General features: G+C 65.1%; 9 protein-coding genes and 1 non-coding gene across 10 annotated transcripts; 6 read left to right on the top strand and 4 right to left on the bottom strand.

The window, feature by feature from the left end:
- Window positions 1-363: 363 nt before the first annotated feature.
- Window positions 364-912, top strand: MRET_0602 (zinc finger HIT domain protein 1; the record flags this gene model as incomplete). Its single annotated transcript, XM_027627229.1, has 1 exon — window positions 364-912. One exon carries the CDS (start codon window positions 364-366, stop codon window positions 910-912), a length of 549 nt encoding a protein of 182 aa, XP_027483094.1.
- MRET_0603 (uncharacterized protein) lies at window positions 909-2,969 on the bottom strand (the record flags this gene model as incomplete). Its single annotated transcript, XM_027627230.1, has 1 exon — window positions 909-2,969. The coding sequence occupies one exon, from the start codon at window positions 2,967-2,969 to the stop codon at window positions 909-911; it is 2,061 nt and encodes a 686-aa protein (XP_027483093.1).
- A 72-nt stretch (window positions 2,970-3,041) lies between these two features.
- Window positions 3,042-3,824, top strand: MRET_0604 (uncharacterized protein; the record flags this gene model as incomplete). The annotated part of the gene is made up of 1 exon (XM_027627231.1): window positions 3,042-3,824. One exon carries the CDS (start codon window positions 3,042-3,044, stop codon window positions 3,822-3,824), a length of 783 nt encoding a protein of 260 aa, XP_027483092.1.
- A 99-nt stretch (window positions 3,825-3,923) lies between these two features.
- On the top strand, window positions 3,924-5,360 carry MRET_0605 (protein farnesyltransferase subunit beta; the record flags this gene model as incomplete). Its single annotated transcript, XM_027627232.1, has 1 exon — window positions 3,924-5,360. The coding sequence occupies one exon, from the start codon at window positions 3,924-3,926 to the stop codon at window positions 5,358-5,360; it is 1,437 nt and encodes a 478-aa protein (XP_027483091.1).
- Window positions 5,335-6,783, bottom strand: MRET_0606 (protein disulfide-isomerase A6; the record flags this gene model as incomplete). The annotated part of the gene is made up of 1 exon (XM_027627233.1): window positions 5,335-6,783. One exon carries the CDS (start codon window positions 6,781-6,783, stop codon window positions 5,335-5,337), a length of 1,449 nt encoding a protein of 482 aa, XP_027483090.1.
- Window positions 6,784-6,858: 75 nt separating this feature from the next.
- MRET_0607 (uncharacterized protein) lies at window positions 6,859-8,670 on the top strand (the record flags this gene model as incomplete). The annotated part of the gene is made up of 1 exon (XM_027627234.1): window positions 6,859-8,670. One exon carries the CDS (start codon window positions 6,859-6,861, stop codon window positions 8,668-8,670), a length of 1,812 nt encoding a protein of 603 aa, XP_027483089.1.
- On the bottom strand, window positions 8,654-10,723 carry MRET_0608 (protein of unknown function (DUF3405); the record flags this gene model as incomplete). Its single annotated transcript, XM_027627235.1, has 1 exon — window positions 8,654-10,723. One exon carries the CDS (start codon window positions 10,721-10,723, stop codon window positions 8,654-8,656), a length of 2,070 nt encoding a protein of 689 aa, XP_027483098.1.
- A 367-nt stretch (window positions 10,724-11,090) lies between these two features.
- On the top strand, window positions 11,091-11,219 carry MRET_t0007. Its single transcript has one exon. It is a non-coding gene; the product is annotated as a tRNA-Ile (tRNA).
- Window positions 11,220-11,598: 379 nt separating this feature from the next.
- MRET_0609 (dolichyl-diphosphooligosaccharide---protein glycosyltransferase) lies at window positions 11,599-13,758 on the bottom strand (the record flags this gene model as incomplete). The annotated part of the gene is made up of 1 exon (XM_027627236.1): window positions 11,599-13,758. One exon carries the CDS (start codon window positions 13,756-13,758, stop codon window positions 11,599-11,601), a length of 2,160 nt encoding a protein of 719 aa, XP_027483097.1.
- A 118-nt stretch (window positions 13,759-13,876) lies between these two features.
- MRET_0610 (peroxin-6) lies at window positions 13,877-17,209 on the top strand (the record flags this gene model as incomplete). The annotated part of the gene is made up of 1 exon (XM_027627237.1): window positions 13,877-17,209. One exon carries the CDS (start codon window positions 13,877-13,879, stop codon window positions 17,207-17,209), a length of 3,333 nt encoding a protein of 1,110 aa, XP_027483158.1.
- Between the last annotated feature and the right edge of the window lie 36 nt (window positions 17,210-17,245).

Here is a 17,245-nt window from a genome sequence, read left to right on the forward strand (position 1 = left end):
AAGAGAGAAAAGAATGTTGGATCCACGTCCAAGCAGCGTCGACGCTCGCCTCAGTTTGTGACACATACGAGCCGCGCAGTCCAATCGACCAGCCAGGCCCCACGCGCGCAAGGGCAGGAGTGCATCACATGCATAGGCCCAGTCGATATGCCCCTATTCAACGCGCTTACGCACACAAGCATGTGATATCTATGGGCACGAGGGGACACATCTTGGTTGGCCGCACCCTGATATGCATAACCCATGCGCGCCATGCAGTCTGTGCACACGCCGCGTCCACAAGGCCTACGGCCGCGCATGGCACGCACGCGTATCACGTGAGATACGACTCCACATACCACCATCGTCCTCGTGTCTCACGTCATGGCCGTCACGCAGGGGCACGCTGCCCCACCGCGCCTACGTGCTCGCAAGCCCGGGAGCAGAACCGACGTGGATCATGCTGCTCAGCATGATCGACGCGCGTGGATCGCACAGCAGCGCAAGAACCGGCGTCTTCTGGCTTGGGGCGCCGCGCTCTTCCCCACTGACCGCAGTGAGGCTCTCGCTACACGCGTAACAGCAGGGCCCACGAAAGAGTCCGACATTGAGCGCGTCATGCTCCAGTCCGTGTCAGATGCGCAGGCGCCGCACGTCGCTGCCGAGCGCGACCTGTCCCGTACGAGCCCTGGCGTACGCCGTTTGCTGTCCCAGCGCCGCGGCGCCAATGCCTTGCTGGACGAGGCAGCCTCTCTCGGCCAGCTGGCCACGATGCCCTCCTTCGCGCTCGGCCCGTCGCGGTACCCATGCCGCCCCCTGTGCGACGTGTGTGGGTACTGGGGGCAAGTCACGTGTATGGTGTGTGGAGAAGCGCTGTGCTCGCGTTCGTGCCGCCAAACGCATCTGGAGACGCGGTGCGAGAAGCATGCTTAGGACATGCCCTGCGTAAACGTGTCGCTATGAGAGAGCCACCACTGCATGGCCTCGAGACGTGTGGATGCATCCATATCACGCAGGCTTTCGTGTACGCGTTCCACAAGTTGTGTGCGCTCTGCGCTGGGCGCTGGGCGCTCGAGTATGCGTGCGCTGATCCTGGTCAGCAGCGAGCGGAGGAGAACCAAGTTGACGTGCGGCAGTATAGCCGCGAGGCACAATGCGAGGCTCATGGCGTCATCATCGCGTCCCTGCAGCTGCATGACACTGATCTGGTCGTCCAGCTGCTCGATGCACCACCACGCCAGCGAGTCGCTGTGATGGGAGAGGGACTCGACGATCGTCGTACATGCGACTTGCAGCTGTGATGCACTGAGCTGCTTGCGTGGCACGCATGTGTGCAGCAGCATATCGACGTAAAATGGCGTCAGCTCGCGCGTACAAGCAGCACCACACGTGTACAGCGCCAGCACCACCGAATGCGCCGACTCAAACGTATCTTGGAACCGGGTGTCCTGCAGGTAGGGCCGGCACAGGGGCAGGATGAGCTGATTGATCATGGTATCCGGGAGCTCAGAGACCCATTGCTCGACCACGAGCAGGAGGTAGGTGACGTGCATGCGCTGTCCCATCCGAACGTGCGCCGCTGGTTGTGCGTCCGGCGCCGAGACGCCGTGCCGCTCAAGCAAATCATGCGCCATGGCGCTCACGAGCTGCGTACATGCCTCGGCATCGCGGCTAAGCACGTCAAGGGCCGAATACAACACGACGCGGTACGACTCAAATCCATCGAGGCCGAACGTCGATGTGATAAAGTAGACGCGCTCGAATACGCGCAGGATCTGCGCCAGTATCGCCAGGTATGGCGCCGGGACGTTGCTGGTGGACATGGCGGGCCATGCGCCATGCCTTTCGTTCGCGGCAGGGTACGCCTCGGACGGCGATGGACACTGCTCGACGACGACATGAACGACCGCATCGAAGACCACGGTCAGTGTAAATAGAAAGGTCTTGAAAATGTGCCAAACGCCCGTAGTGCGTTGGCGTGTCTCGGATGGAAAGTGCTTGGCGTCCACGCCAGCTAGGCAACTCGAGGTCCACGCCGTATCCAGCGCGGCGCTGGCGTCCAGCCACGGGCGAAAGATGCCGTGGGTCCCCCATAACGCGTCCATATAGTCGGCCGGCGAGAGCGACGCGCCGAGACGACGCAGGGCCGCGGCCACGAGCCGAGCGAGGGGCCCGGCGTGCGTGTACAGGGCGTGCGTCGAGACCCTCTGCTGCCATGCGCATGTGGGCCCACTCGCTGGGAGCGACACCACGCCGCGATCATCCCGCATAGCATCGCCAAAGAGCTGGGACGACACGTCAAAGACGCCGAGGACGAGGGGCAAGGCCGCTTCGATCCATGCCTTGTCGCTCACCGTCCGCATGCAGTGATCCGGCACCATGTCGACGACACTCGCAGCGAGTGTGAGGGTGGCGGTGCGCGTAGGCACATGCTCAAGCTCGAGGGCGCGTGCGAGCGCCGTGGACCAGGCCGTTTCGAGCGTATGGGCGTGGCGGCGCAGATGAAACCAGAGCGAGAAGTGGGTGCGATGGCGCTTTTCATTCGCAAGTCCTTGTACGAGGCCAGTGATTAGAGCGAGGCGCGCGAGGCGTGTGTGGGGCGCATCGTCCGTGTGGGTATGCACGCCATGGAGAAGGGCTTGAAGCCATGCGCCGAGTTCAGATGGGGCAGATCTCGGAGCTGTCTTCCCGATGGCCTTGGTAATCACGGTGACGCGCTCGCTGAGTGCGAAGGAGAGGGCCTGCGTCATGCCCGTAGCTCGCTCTACGGCTGCACGCGTGTGGGGCGCACCTGGCTGCGGGGCCCATAAGGCCGGGGAGGCGACGAGGACGGACGCGAATTCCGACACATTCAGCAGCGACATGACGGCCAAATAGTGGCCCACAGCTCCATACAGGGCATGCCGGTCCAGCAGGTCGACATGCGCCCGGTTCGCTGGCGGCGCAGCGAGCAGACGCCGCAAGGTTTGGTACGCGGCGTCACTCGCCATGGGATGGGAAGCGTAGGTGGAGGCACGCGCGTCCCTCGCTCCTTGGTGTCAGCCGAATTGGGCCCAATTTGCATGCCCGCCACACCGGCCAAGCGCGGCGGCAGTGCGGCATCGTCCCCGTTCAGCAAGCTGGCACAGAACGTGTCGGCCTCGCCCAAGAGCCCTCGATCAGAGCCGCGCGATCCTTTCGATGCGTTTTTGGTGCCGCGCGCGCTCGAGGGGACACATCATCGCAAGTTGCGTGCGATCCTGCAAGACTTTCTCAAGGAGGCCACGGCATGGGAAGAAGAGCACACGATCGATGGGATTCGGTGGGCCACGCAGGCGTCCCAGGCATGGGACGATATCCATGCGGCACTCGGCACGGCTGAAGATACCCATCTAGACCGGTCTGAGCGGATCATACCCCTCCTACTCCAGCTCGAAGAGGCGCGCGCTTCCCTGGGCAAGACGCTTTCGCGGCTCGAGCGGCACGCACAGCGCATGCAGATGCTCGTGGATACAGCGCACGCACTGCTCCACGACACGGCCAGCGCGCACGCCTCCAAAGCCTTCCAGGAGCCCATGTGGGGCACATGGAGCATGGCGCGCTTTGTGCGCGCCATGTCGTGTCTCTCTACGCAGTATGACCTGGCTACGACGCATACCCGCATGCTTCTGCCTGATCTATGTGAGGTCTCGGAGGGCGCGCCGCATCGCGCTGCGCTCGCTACGTGGGTCCGACTGCCATGCGTCCACACATCCGGCATCGGTGCGAACGCGCCAGCCTTTGGCTCCGATGCCGAGACGATCACCGGCACCAGTCGGCATTTTTTCGAGCACATTTGCGAGACAGAAGTCCGCGGTTGGACATAGCGAACAAAGCGTCTTTGTGTATCGGGCGCAGATCGGGCGAAAAAGAGCGCGGCGCGGCCATTTAAAAGCCACGACGATCGATGCCACCGACGCGCTGGGATGTGGCCCGCACCGGATGATGCATGCCAGACGCGCACGTCTGTGGAACAGCGCTGCACAGAAGAAGCGATTTATGAGCGTATGAAGCCTTTTGTGGGCGAGAATGCGCAGCCACTTCCGCCGTTGTATGGCGACGAGCACATTGCGTACCTCCGGCGCCTGCTGCAGCCGCTGCCGGCGCCATACGTGACATTTGACTCAAATCGCGCCTGGATGCTGTACTGGATCGCCCACTCGCTCGATCTCCTGCGTGCGCCATTGCGCGGCGCACTCCAAGCGCGTGCGATCTCGACACTCTTGCATTTTCAATCGCCGCACGGTGGATTTGGCGGCGGGCCGGCACAGATGGGCCATCTTATGAGCACCTATGCGGCCGTATGTGCGCTAGCGATTCTAGGCGGCCCAGGCGGCGCGCCTACGGGCGACGATGTGCTTTTGGGCGTGCATGAAGAGCGCGGCGGCTGGGACGCGATTGATCGTGCGGCCATGTATGACTGGATGATGCGGCTCAAGCAGCCCGATGGATCGTTTCTCGTGCACGAGCAGGGCGAAATCGACGTTCGTGCGACGTACTGCGTGGTGGCGATCTCGATGCTTCTAGGCATCGCGACGGACGAGCTGCTGCACAACACAGGCGCCTTTGTGCGCAGCTGCCAGACGTACGAAGGCGGATTCGCTGCGCAGAGTGCGCCGTCGTATACTCTGCAGGAGCACGGCATTGTCCCCGCCGCACCGGTGGCGTCGCAAGCCGCGCAGGGCGAGGCGCATGGCGGCTACTCGTACTGTGCCCTGGCCACGCATGCCTTTCTGAGCTTTGTTGGACGCGCCGATGCGGGTGTAGACATACCCATGCTCGTGCGGTGGGCCACGTCGTTGCAAGGTTCTCTGCCGTACGAGGGCGGCGGCATGCGGGGGCGCACGAACAAATTGGTCGACGGATGCTATGGCTGGTTCTGTGGTGGTGGGCTCATGACGCTCCTCGAGATGCTCACGGACGACGAGCCCACCGATGCCGCGACGAGCGACTCGTGGTCGACTGTGTCGGATGTGCGTTCGTCGTTCTGGGACCGCTCCGCGCTGCGCACCTACATCTTGGCGGTAGCCCAAATACCACGTGGCGGTCTGTGCGACAAGCCTGGCAAGCGGCCGGATGCGTACCACACCTGCTACAATCTATCGGGGCTCTCGCTGTGTGAGCATCGCGTGCATCGGAGCGCAGCCGCCGCTGTGCGTGCGGAAGAAGCCTACGATAGGCACATGCATCGGGACGCCTTGCACCGGGCGTGCTATGTGCAGTGCATGGCATGGGCGGCGGACGACGACGGGGCAGCCACGTACGTGGAGGCGACGCATCCCCTTGTGAATGTGAGCTTGCTTCATGTAGCACGCATCGCGGCGCATATGTACGCAGTTAGAGTTCGTCGTGGAACTGATTGAGCATTTTCTCGGCCGTCTGGCGTTCATCGAGACCAGCGGTGCGGGCGCTGATGCGGAACTCGATCGTGTTGATGAGGCCCAGGATCGTCTCGAGGGTCTCGTTCATGGCATCGATCGCATCTTGCGACAAGACGTAGCCGTCGAGATCCGCACGTGCCTGGATCTGCGTCTCAAGCTCGGCCTGATCGTCGCGGAGGAGCGCGATAAACTCGTGCTCGGCCTCGTTCATGGCACCGACCGTGTCGTCTGGATGTTCCATCAGCTTGCGCTCGATCGTCTTTTGGGTCTGCTCGGCATGATCGGCCAAACGCAGGCCGTACTTTTCGCCCATGTGCTCTTGCAGCTTGTCCATCAGCATGCCCTTGGTGAGAGGCTTTTGCGGTGTGCTGTCCTGCACGCCTTCCTGGGCCATGAGCTTGGCGCGTGCGTCGAGCAGCTTTTTGATGTAGGCGCGGTCGGTCTGCTGCTTGATCTGCTGCATGGCCTCGTCTTCGTTCATGCGCACGAACGCCTCTTCAAACTTGCGCAGCTGCTCGACATTGTCGTCGTTGTGTTTCATGCCGTAGGTCGACCCCTCTTGGGACGGCATGCGCTCCTTGATCCGTGCGCGGGCCTCGGCCTCTTGGTCGGCCTTGGCCTTGGCCTCTGCCTCGCGCTGCAGGCGCGCCGCTTGTGCGTCTGCGCCGCCCAGCTGCTCGTCGATCCACAGCTTGATGTAGCGGTACTTCATCGAGCCACGGTACTTGACGGGCTTGTCGTCGTGGGCGACAAAGTAGAGACCGGGGAGTTTGTCCTTGGTCAGCTCAGGATCGAGCTGCTTTTGCATGCTTTCTACGACACCGTCTTTGCCGGCAAAGACGTGTGCAAAGGGAATGCGTTTGAGATAGTCGAGGGCCAGGGAGCGGAGCATCGGCGATGTCTTGCCCATCGGCGTGACGAGGACGATTTTGGGCGTCGAGCCCTTGGCAAGGAAAGCTGGGAGCGACGATGCATCGAGCTTACGCACGGCCTCGGATGGGAGGGCGTCGAGCACATAGTTCATCATCGCCTTGCCCTTGCGCTCGCCGAGATAGTCGCGAGGCACGCGGCGCTTGGTCGCGGGGAACAGCTTGATCGTGGGAAAGCCCTTGATCTCGTACTTGGCACATAGGGCCTGGGAGGCGCTGTCATCGCAGTCGACGTACGCGATCTTTACGACGCCATCCAGCTCGGCCGCGACGCGCTCGAAGCTCGGTGCGAGGTTGCGACAGTATCCGCACCACGGCGCCGTGAACGCCACGAGCGCCGGCTTGTGGACTTCGAGCACCTCCTTGTCAAAGTTGTCAGGCGTCAGATGCAGCACGGGTGAGTTTCGCGCGAAGAGCGCGGCCTCAGCGACGGCGACGAGCGCGCTGAGCCCACACGCCCACGGCACCAGTCTCATGATGGCGGCGTGCGAAGGCCGCGTCATCCATGGTCACATGACCTTCGTACGCCCCCCACCTTGCCTCTTGCTGGCATGCGGCTGCTGCTGCTGCTGCTGCGCCGTGGGGGCGTGCCTCGGCGCGCCTATGCGACGCTGACGCCAGCCGATATGCTGCGAATCCAGGCGACGCGGGGTGCGAATCTCGAGTTGGATCCCCGTGGGGTGGACTATGGCCTGTTTGAGACGCCGTCGCTCGAATACACGCACCAGCAGCGCGAGGCGCCTGCTGTGTCCGATATACCCGCGCCGATTCTGACGATGCAGCGCGTGCTGCGTGCTGGCGACTTTGCGGCTGCCTCGCGCCTCTTTGAGCAGCTCGAGGAGCTTGGCACGTACCTCGATCAGCCACTGGCTGAGTACGCGCACGCGTCGCGGTGGTGTGCTGCGTCGGGTGAGCCGCGCCGCGCCGTGCGGTTCCTGCGGCATATTCCGAGATCATCGCACAGTATGGACACGTCGTACCAGGTATCGCAGACGCTCTTGTGGCTCGTGCGATCGGGCGATGGGGCAGCGATGCAGCAGGGCATGCTGCTGGCGGCCGAGTACGGCTACGTCCGTGAGCTTCGCAAGGCGCTGGTGGCCATGTATCAAGGGCCGTTTGGCGGGACGCAAGAGGCGCCGCAGCTGTGGTGTGCGCTGGCGGCGGTTCTTGCGGCGCCGATGGCGGATCTCACGCGCTTGTATGGCTGCCTCGTTCGGGCGCAGCTTCGTGGACACCACGCGCCTATGCATGATACCCTATCGTTCCCTGTGGATGCGTACACGCAGGCTGTGCTGCGGGGCGAGCCATGCCGGCCTGAGCGCATGTCGCAGCACGACTCGGACCGCTTCATGCGGCATGTGCGCCGCGACGATGTGGCGCGTATGCGGAGTGTGCTGCTTGGCGTCCTGAAGCGTGGCTCGATGCCGTCGATCGAGCATGTCTCGACGCTCCTGTGCAGGGCGTCGCGGCAGGCGTGGGTGGACATGCCGCCGAGTGAGCGTCGCGATGCGTATCGCGTGTCGACGGGGTCGTTTCTGCGCCCACTTCGAAAGCGATGCCTGTCGTTTCCGGGGCTGTGGGAAACGGCGACGCTGCGTGCGCGAGAAAAAGAGGGCGACTGGCACAGCGCGCTTCGACTGTGGCAGCAGCGCTTTGAGCCTGTGCGTGGCGTCTATGAGCCGGCCGTGCAGGAGCTGGTGCGTCGCGCGCGACCTCCGACGCTGCCGTATGTGGCGTCGGTGACGGCGAATAGCGAGCGGCGTCCGGAGCGTGCGCGGCATGAGCGTGCGCGGATCATGCCGACGCCGTACGCGGTCGCGACGGTGCTTCGGGCGATGGTGCGTGCGTACGGCCCGGACGGCAAGGCATTGGCGCCCATGTATGCGGCGCTCGTGGACGCCGCTGAGCCCGGTGGGCCGACTGCGAGTGCGGCGTGCTTTGAGGCGTTCATTGCGATGTCGAGTCGCGTGGATGCGAAGCGCTTCGTGAGTCCGCGCGTCTCGCGCACGACGCCGCAGCAGCTGCCCACGATGTGGACGATGCTGCGGGACATGCAGGCCGCGTGTGTCGTGCCGCGCTCGTCGACGTGGACGCTGTTTCTGCAGGCGCTGCTGCGTGATCGGTCGCGGTCCAAGTGGCGCATCGTGCTGCATGTGCTGAACGAGATGCACCGCGGCGACCACGAGCGCAAGGCGCTGCTGCCGCGTGCGACGCCGGCGACGTATGCTGGTCTGCTGCATGTGCTCACGCGCGTGCGGCAAACGTCTCGCACGCGGCGGCGGCGGTGCACGATTCGGGCGCTGATGCGACGGCGGTATGGGGAGGGAGTGTATGCTACAGAGAGGGCTAGTCGACGCGCTTGATGGGGTGCAGCATGGACGGCGCGCGGCACACGTCGGCGTGTCGCTTCCAGCCCATGTACAGTTCCTTGGCGTGCTGCGCGTGATAGTAAAACGATGAATCCTTGTGGAGGTTTTCGTACCGCTTTTCGTAAAAGTCGGGGCGGTTGAGGAGTTGGTGCAGCTCGAGCCGGTCCCAGTCGTGGCGGAAGTAGATGGGGTGAGGAGCAAACACGCCCTTGAAGGGCAGCGGGAGCGAGTACGTGAAGCCGGCCTCGGGGTAGAAGGAGTGGTTGTGGGACGGCGGGAGCTGCGAGTGCAGCACGAGCGTGGTGGGCCAAGCCTCGCAGTGGAGCGACTTCTTCGCCTCGGCGTTGACGACGTTCATTGCCTCGAGCAGGCCGCGGCTCATGCGCATGTTCGTGCCGATCGAGGCGCGGCGGTGCGTGTCCCAGCCAAGCGGGTAGTTTTGCACGTCGTGCGTCCAGTACCAGCCGCTGCCGCGTGGATCGAAAATGGGGCCGAGCGTGATCAGATCGGCCTCCTCGCCGACCTTGGTCGTGTCGCGCGCGTCGTCGGACATCCAGATCTGTTCCGACGCGGGCACGCCGGGCATGTACCATGTGTCGTACTTGAGCATGCCGGGCGCGAGCGGTTCGCGGCGCGCGTACGCCTCGATGCCCTCGAAAAAGTCGAGGTAGTTGCCGATGTAGCGCACGTCCATTTCCCAGTTGTAGACATAGTCGTACTCCTGGTGGTCGAGCCAGAACTTTTGCAGCGCCATGAGGCACGCGCGGTACGAGGTCTGCGCAATCATGTTGTTGATAAACTTGCCCGGCAGGCCCGCATACAGCACCTCGAGCTGCTTTTCCGACCAGAGCTCGACGAGGCCCCAAAACTCGCGCGGCACGCTCGACGCAAGCACGCGGTAGCGGTCCCACTCGGACGTGAACACGCTCAGATTCGGGTCCTTGACCTCGACGAGGATGCGCACGTCGTACGGCGTCTGGGGGTTGTTCAGCGACAGCTCGCTGATCATCGCGCGCAGGTTCAGTATGTCGTCTTCGCGCCACGGATAGCCCTCGTACGCGCGCATCACAATCGCCGTGCGCTTCATGGCCGGGTTCGTCAGGTACTCATGCGGCGACGACGTCCGGTTCGCGGCGCCACGCTGCGCATAGCACGCGTCCATCAGCGCGCGCCAGTCGGGCGCGAAGGCCTCGTCGGGGCGCCGCGCATTCGCATGCATCAGGCGCGTTCGCAGCAGCTCTTCGTACTCACGCGTCGGCATGTGCTCAGGGTACGGCAGGCCGTGCAGGGGGTCGTAGCCGAGGCGCTCGCGCGCCTCGCGCACATCGGGCCGCTGCTGCTCGCGCATGGCCCGAGGATCGTCGGGGTCCTCGTCGAACAAGGCCTTTGTGCGCGGCAGCAGTTCGTCCGGCAGGCGGTACGTGATGCCCAGCGCCTCGTCCGTGTACATGCTGTACCGCTCCGCGTACGTAATGCACTGGCTGCCATCGAGACCGACGAGCTCAAACTTGCCGACAATCGGCTGGGGATGCGTCGCTGGCGTCGGGTGCGCCTGGAGCGGCGAGAGAGGCACGAGCTTGCCATGCGGGCCGGGACACCGATCAAACTGCGGCGGGAAGGTGCGGTGCCGAGGCGCCTCCGACACGATCGCGCCGTGTGCGTCGCGTGGGACGCGCGCATTCGGATCCACGCGGTAGTACGCCATCTCGCGCCACTCGGGACGCTGCATGTGAAAGAGGACCAGGGCGCATACGGTGCCGAACGTGACGACGGCGACGATCGTCTTCCATCGCAGCGTGATCCAGCGCACGATCCACAGGCATGCAAAGGGAATCCATGCGGTTACATGCCCCGGTCCGCCGCCGCCGCCGCCACCCTTGGGCGAGCGCGAGAGCGGCTGCGATACGGGCGCAGGCAAGGGGCCGTCATGCCGAGCGACCTCGTCGTCGTGGTCGTCGGTCGATACAGGCGTGTACGGCTTGAAGTGGAAGCGCTGTGAGACGTGTGCCCCGCTGTCTTCCAGCGGCGACGTGGGCCGTGCTTCCATCGAGGGCCGTATCCAACGCCGCTGCGTCGCTCGATCGAGGGCCTGGATTGCTGGGTACGCGGACGTTGTGTCTCGGCCGAAAAAAGTGACGCGACATGCGCTCGACCGGCGGCCTAGCTGAGCCGCCCCGAGCGGCGAAGCACGAGGCAGCGTCGTGACGACGCGGCTGGATCGCAGACGCTTGATCGTGCGTGCGCCTCCTTCCATGCTGGGGCTGCGTATCGTGAGAGGACAGGTGGGCGCATGCGCAGCCCGTGAGCGAGGGTGAGGCGAGAAGGGCGCTCATGGGCGCTAAGCGCGCCGCGTGACGAGGCGGTCATCCTGTGGCCCACTGATGAGAGCAAAATGGCAGCGGGTTTGGATGATCTTCTCCCGTCGTCTAGTTGGTTTATGACACGGTGCTTATAGAGGTCCAAAGGCACATTGCCCCTATGCACGGCCCGCTTTGCTGCGGAGAGACACGCCGTTGTCCGGGGTTCGAATCCCCGCGGGAGAATTTTTTTGGGCACCAGCCTTTCCGTGCCTTGACGTCTTGCGGCGGCTGGGGCTGGGACGATAGCGCTGGCGGTGGCCGACGCTGCCTGGCCATCCAACGAAGTGTCGCCCCGCCCCCGGGCTTGGCGATGCAGGGCGCCGGCCAGACGGCTCCTCGACGACCAGCGCGGCACCGCCTCGGAAGAGACGCTCGGGCGCTAGCAGAGTCGCGATCGTGTCTACGAGGCCGCTCGGGGCGATGCTATCCTGTCCCGCGCGGAACGAAGTGCATGCACCATCGTAGTGCACCACTCAGATGGCGCGGAGTTGCTGTGCCTCTCGTGGCCGCACGCCAACGACGCGACGACCACACGAGGGTCGGGTGCACACCAGTGCCAGAGCTACGGAACGATCGCGTCTGCATGGATCGGGAAGGGCGCACTGCGCAGCGGCTGGCCCTGGTCGAAGGCCTGGGCTGCCGACAGGGACCGGCCGAGCGCGTCCTCCTTCTTGACCTGGTATATACGCACGAGCCAATTTTCACTGGTAAACACCTCGTCGAGCGTAGCGAGCTGGGGCGATGTCGAGGGGCCCCGGCTGTTGCGGGCGCGGTCCATGCCGGCCTGGCCGCCAAAGAGCTCGTTGTAGCGGTGGTAGGTCATCTTGTACATGAGGCTGTCGCGCATCGTCGGAGAGGCCTCATCGTCGACGCGGTACTCGCCTGACGACGTGAAGAACTTGTGCTCTTTGATCTCGTCGGGCCACAATCCCTGCGAGATGCGGATCATCCACAAGAACTTGTTCAGGTCGTCGCCGCTGTAGCCAAGCAGGCCGCCAAAGATGATGAGCACGTAGTCGACGTCGTGCTGGCGGAGGATCGGGTAGGCCCGCTCCTCGGGCGACGCCATCGCCTTGCCGACCGTTGCGATGTGGGTATTGTTCCACGTGTTGTTGTCGACGAGCGTCGTGCGGTCCGCGAAGCCCGCGATCTGGTAGCCATAGTCCCACCAGCTCATGACCTTGGCGTCCTGCGGCGTGTTTTCGCGGAGCCAGTAGTACGCCTCGCGGAAGTCGTCGATGATCACGGACGAGCCGTCGTTCTGCTGCGACGCGAGCACGACGGACGGCGACGAGTACGCCATCGACGTGATCATCGTGCAGTGCAGCACAAACAGCTCGAGCACGAGCATGAGGCAGCCGATCACGAGGCAGCGCGACTCGATCGGCAGGCGCTTCGTGCGCGGAGTGCGCTCCGTGCGCTTCGGCGCCTCGGGGCTCGCGCCCGCGTACGTGTCGATGAGCGTGCTGGCCGCGACGGCGGCGCACACACACACGCACGGCGTGAGTGTGAGGATCAGACGCACCATCACGCCCGAGAAGTACGAGGCCATCACGGCGTAGATGACGACAAACACATGCTCGTCGCGCAGCTCCTGGAACAGGAAAAACAGGCCGGCGGGGAACAGGAGCGCGAGGCAGTGCAGGTCGAGGAAGTACGTGCTCCATGCCGGCGGCTGGTGCTCGGACACGGACGCAATGATCGGGATGTGCTTCTTGGCGTACGACGTGTCCCACAGCGAGTAGAAGCGGCCTGTCCACGGCGCGATGTAGCCTGCGTACGTGAGCGCCACGAGCGCCGCGAACGCTGCGAGTGCCAGGATGGCGACGCTTGCGCGCACAAGCACCTTGAACTGCGCGGACGACACGTACCGCCGCACAGTTTCCGTGAGCGCAATCAGCTGCAGCAGGCCAAACACGCCGAGCGCGGCCATGTGCTCGGACGTGCGCACGGGCTGGAACCCGACGAACGGGATCTGCATGCTCGCGAGCGTCCCGATCGCGTAGAACGACGAGTATGCGACGTACAGCCGCTCGCTAAAGCGGCCCATGAGGACGAGCACCAAAGCGTGCAGCGGGATCATGTTGGTGATAAACACGTAGCCACCCCATGCGGCGACCATGTAAAAGTACGAGAGCGCCGTGAGCATGCCAAAGAGCATGCTGCCGTCGCGCACGGAGCGCACCCACAGATAGAACGTGAACAGCAGCAAAAAGATGGCGATGGCCTCGTTATCGTACGAGCCCGCGACGGAACGCGAGATGTAGCCAGGCGCGATGCCGATGAACAGCGCGGCCAGAAGCCCCGCCGCATCGTCCTTCATCATCGACGTGAACAGGTACGCAGCCAGCACCGTGAGCACACTAAACATGGGCGCGAGCATCACGCAAATGTCGCGGATGTTGACAGGCACATGGAAAAAGTGCAGGATATTGTACAGCGTGCCGCTCGTGACCATGAGGCCAGGGAACACGGTGCCACCAGCCGCGCGGCCGAGCGGGTACCACGCCGTCGGATCGAACCAGTTCCAGAAGCGGTAGTACCCGTCCTGCGTTAGGACCTTGGTCGCACGGAAGTTGAACCACGGATCGAATTCATGGATGATCGATTCGTACCGCACGACAGAAAACAAGCGAGACGATACAGCGGCGACAGCGATCAGAAACAAAATCACCATGCGCAGCAGCGACGCCACATTCTGCCGCGTCTCGAGCGTCGCCATCGTCGGGGCCCAAGGCGGCGCCGCCCAGCGCACGGCGGCGCCCTGAGCCGCTCCCTCACGTGATAACATGCCACGTGGACATAAGCTTCGCGCGCCGGCGCCGCGGCGGCGCTTCGTCATGCCCCCTGCTCATGTGGCGGCGGAGGCGCAGGCGTGCGCCGAGGCGGACGTCGATGTCGCGTACGTCAGTGTCGCGCTCGAGGACGCACTGCGTGATGCGAGGACGGGCGCGTCTCCCCTAGCGATATCGATCGTCCCGCGTCGCGAGGCGTGCACGTCGCGCACGGCGCTGTGGGCCGCCGGCCGCATCGTGTGGGCGCGGCCTCTGCGCCCCGAGATGGCCGAGGAAGCCGAGGTGCACGCGCGCATGGCTGTGTACGTGCACCCTGCTTTGGCGGGCTCGACGGACGTCGCGGTCCGCGCCGTCGAGCCCGTGCGCCTCGCTGCCGTGTACGTGGCTGTGGCGGCCGGCGACTACGAGCGCCTCGCTGCCGACCAGGCGGGCGTGCAAGACGCGCTGGATGGGCGCATCGTGTGTACGCATGCCTGCATGCCCTTACTGGGCACGACGGCGCGTGTGCTTATGAGCGAGCCCGTCGCGCAGGGCGTCGTCGATGCGTCAGCGACGCGCGTCTATGTGATCCAAGAGCGACCTGCCGCGGCCGCCGAGGAGGACGTCGCTGCGGCGCCACCTGCGATTGACGAGCGCTTCTTGGCGTGCGATACGAGTGCGTCGCCTGCCTTTCGCGCGCGCCTCATGCCGCACGCCCAGCTCGTGCGCGATGCGATCGAGGCATGGCAGCGGCGCGGCAACGATGCGTATGTCGATATCGAGAGTGTGGTGCTTGTGCGTGAGCGAGCGCTCGCGCATCTGGCTCTCTTTGACGGCGACTGGGCCGTCGCGACCGTGTGGCCAGATCGCAAGCCGCGCGTCGTCCGTGTGTGCATGACAAGCGACGCCCTCGCGCTTGACGAGGCGTATGTGCCGCCGATGCTGCTGCAGAACCTGTGTGACGGCGCGACGTTCGACCCCATGCGGGAAGTCGCGCTGCATCTCGACCCGCTGCCGCCGCATGTGGCCGAGGAGGCCATCGAGCTCGCTGAGCCGCCGTCCAAGCCGCCGCTGATGCCGTGTGCCGAGCACATGTGCATCGCGACGATCGCGTCGCCCGTGACGACGGACCGCGCTTATGATGCGCAGTGTGCAGATGCGCTGCGCGCGTACCTCGCTGACCACCCACGCATCCTGCGCGAGGGCGACGTGATCGCCGTCGCCCTCACCGCCGGGCGTGCGCGCTTCCAGCACATGGACACGGCCCGCGAGCAGACGCCCGCTGCGTCGCAAATGCTGCATCTGCCGGGCCATCCGCCGACGTACCTGCGCGATGCGGTCTACTTTTGCGTGAGCGAGCTCACGCCCGAGCTCGTCGATCCCGAGACGCTGCAGCGCCGCATCCCGACGACCATGCCGGCCCTGCGGCAGTGGTGCCTGACCCTGCTAGCCTCGGGCAGCATGGCCGGCGCAGGCTGCTGGGTCGACGCGCACACCACGCGCATCCTGCAGAGCGGCACGGTCCAGCGCCGCGTCGTGACGGACGTGCACGGCTGGCTCGGCTTGGCGTCCGACACGCCGCCCTGTCCGCCCGACCACACGCCCTTGACGCAGCCAGGCTCCGCGTGGTCGCGCCTCGCCTCGCTGCTGCACGCGGCCCTATCGCCCCGTGCGCAGTCGCTCGGCGTCCACGTGCACCTGCTGCTCCAAGGCGCACGCGGCGTGGGAAAGCGCATGCTGGTGCGCTGGGCCGCTCAGCGCGTGGGTGTGCATGTGCTCGAGCTGCCGAGCACGATGCTGGTGGGCGATACGGATGCGCACACGGAGGGCGCGCTGCGTGCGCGGTGTGAGCGCGTGCGCTCGTGCATGCCGTGCGTTCTCCTGCTGCGGGATATCGATCTGCTCGTGCGGCGCGGCGCGGGCGAAGCGGCGCAGCAGGCCGTCGTCAAGATGCTGCATCGGTGCCTGAGTGACGACGGCGGCGTGCCGCTGGTGATCGGCACCGTGGACGATGCGGAGGCGTGTCCTTCCGCGCTGCGTGCGCTGTTTCCCGAGACGATCGAGCTGCGTCCGCCGTCAGAGCCGGTGCGGGCGCAGCTGCTGCGCATGGCGCTCGAGACGTGCGAGCCCGGCGCGGATGTCGATGTGCATGCGCTCGCTGTGCAGACGGCCGCGCTGCTGGCCGACGACCTGCGCGACGTGGTCGACCGTGCGCGCCTCGCGTCGATACAGCGCCTCGGTGCCGCCGGCACGAGCGATCTTGTCGCAGCGCGCCCGGTCGTGTCGGCGGCTGATTTGGACGACGCGCTCGCAGCTGTGCGTGCGCGGTACAGCGAGAGTATCGGTGCGCCCAAGATCCCGAATGTCACATGGGACGATGTCGGGGGCCTCGCGCATGTCAAGCACGAGATTCTCGACACGGTGCAGCTGCCGCTCGAGCATCCGGAGCTGTTCAGCGACGGCGTCAAGAAGCGCAGTGGTGTGCTGCTGTACGGCCCGCCCGGGACGGGCAAGACCCTGATCGCAAAGGCCGTCGCGACGTCGTGCGCGCTCAACTTTTTCTCAGTCAAGGGCCCCGAGCTGCTCAACATGTACATTGGCGAGTCGGAGGCGAATGTCCGCCGCGTGTTCCAAAAGGCACGCGATGCCAAGCCGTGTGTGGTGTTCTTTGACGAGCTGGATTCGATTGCGCCGCAGCGCGGCCAGCAGGGCGACTCGGGCGGTGTGATGGACCGCATCGTGAGTCAGCTGCTCGCCGAGCTCGATGGCATGGCGTCAGGCTCGGCTGCGAGTGACGTGTTTGTGATCGGCGCGACGAATCGACCGGACCTGCTGGACCCGGCGCTCTTGCGGCCGGGCCGCTTTGATCGCCTCCTGTACCTGTCGGTGGCCGAGACGCACGATGCACAGCTCCACATCTTGCAAGCGCTCACGCGCCAATTTGTGCTGGACGACGACGTCGGTGATTTGCGCGTGATTGCGGAGCAGTGCCCCTTCCACCTGACGGGCGCCGACTTTTACGCGCTGTGCTCGGACGCGATGCTCAAGGCCATGTCGAACAAGGCCGCGGAGATCGATGCCGTGGTCGCGCGCCTCAACGCCGAGCCGCGCGCGCCCGAGCACGCGCACTGGCCGCATCCGCTCACCGTGCCATTCTACCTGTCGGAGGTCGCGCAGCCCCACGAAGTGCGTGTGCGCGTGAGCCGACGGCACTTTGAGGAGGCGCTGCGCGAGCTGTCGCCGTCCGTGTCGCCGCAGGAAATGGCGCACTACCGACAGGTCCAACAGGCCTTTTCGCAGCCGAGCGACCCGGCGGCCGCGGAAGGCCTCGATACCCCGCCGTCCAGGCACGAGGCGCTGGACACGGCGGCTGCGGGACCCCACACGGCCCCTCCATAATCACGTGATCGGTACGTAGCACGGCGACATGGGCCG

Source organism: Malassezia restricta, chromosome I, assembly GCF_003290485.1.
Source record: "Malassezia restricta chromosome I, complete sequence".
NCBI lineage: Eukaryota > Fungi > Basidiomycota > Malasseziomycetes > Malasseziales > Malasseziaceae > Malassezia > Malassezia restricta.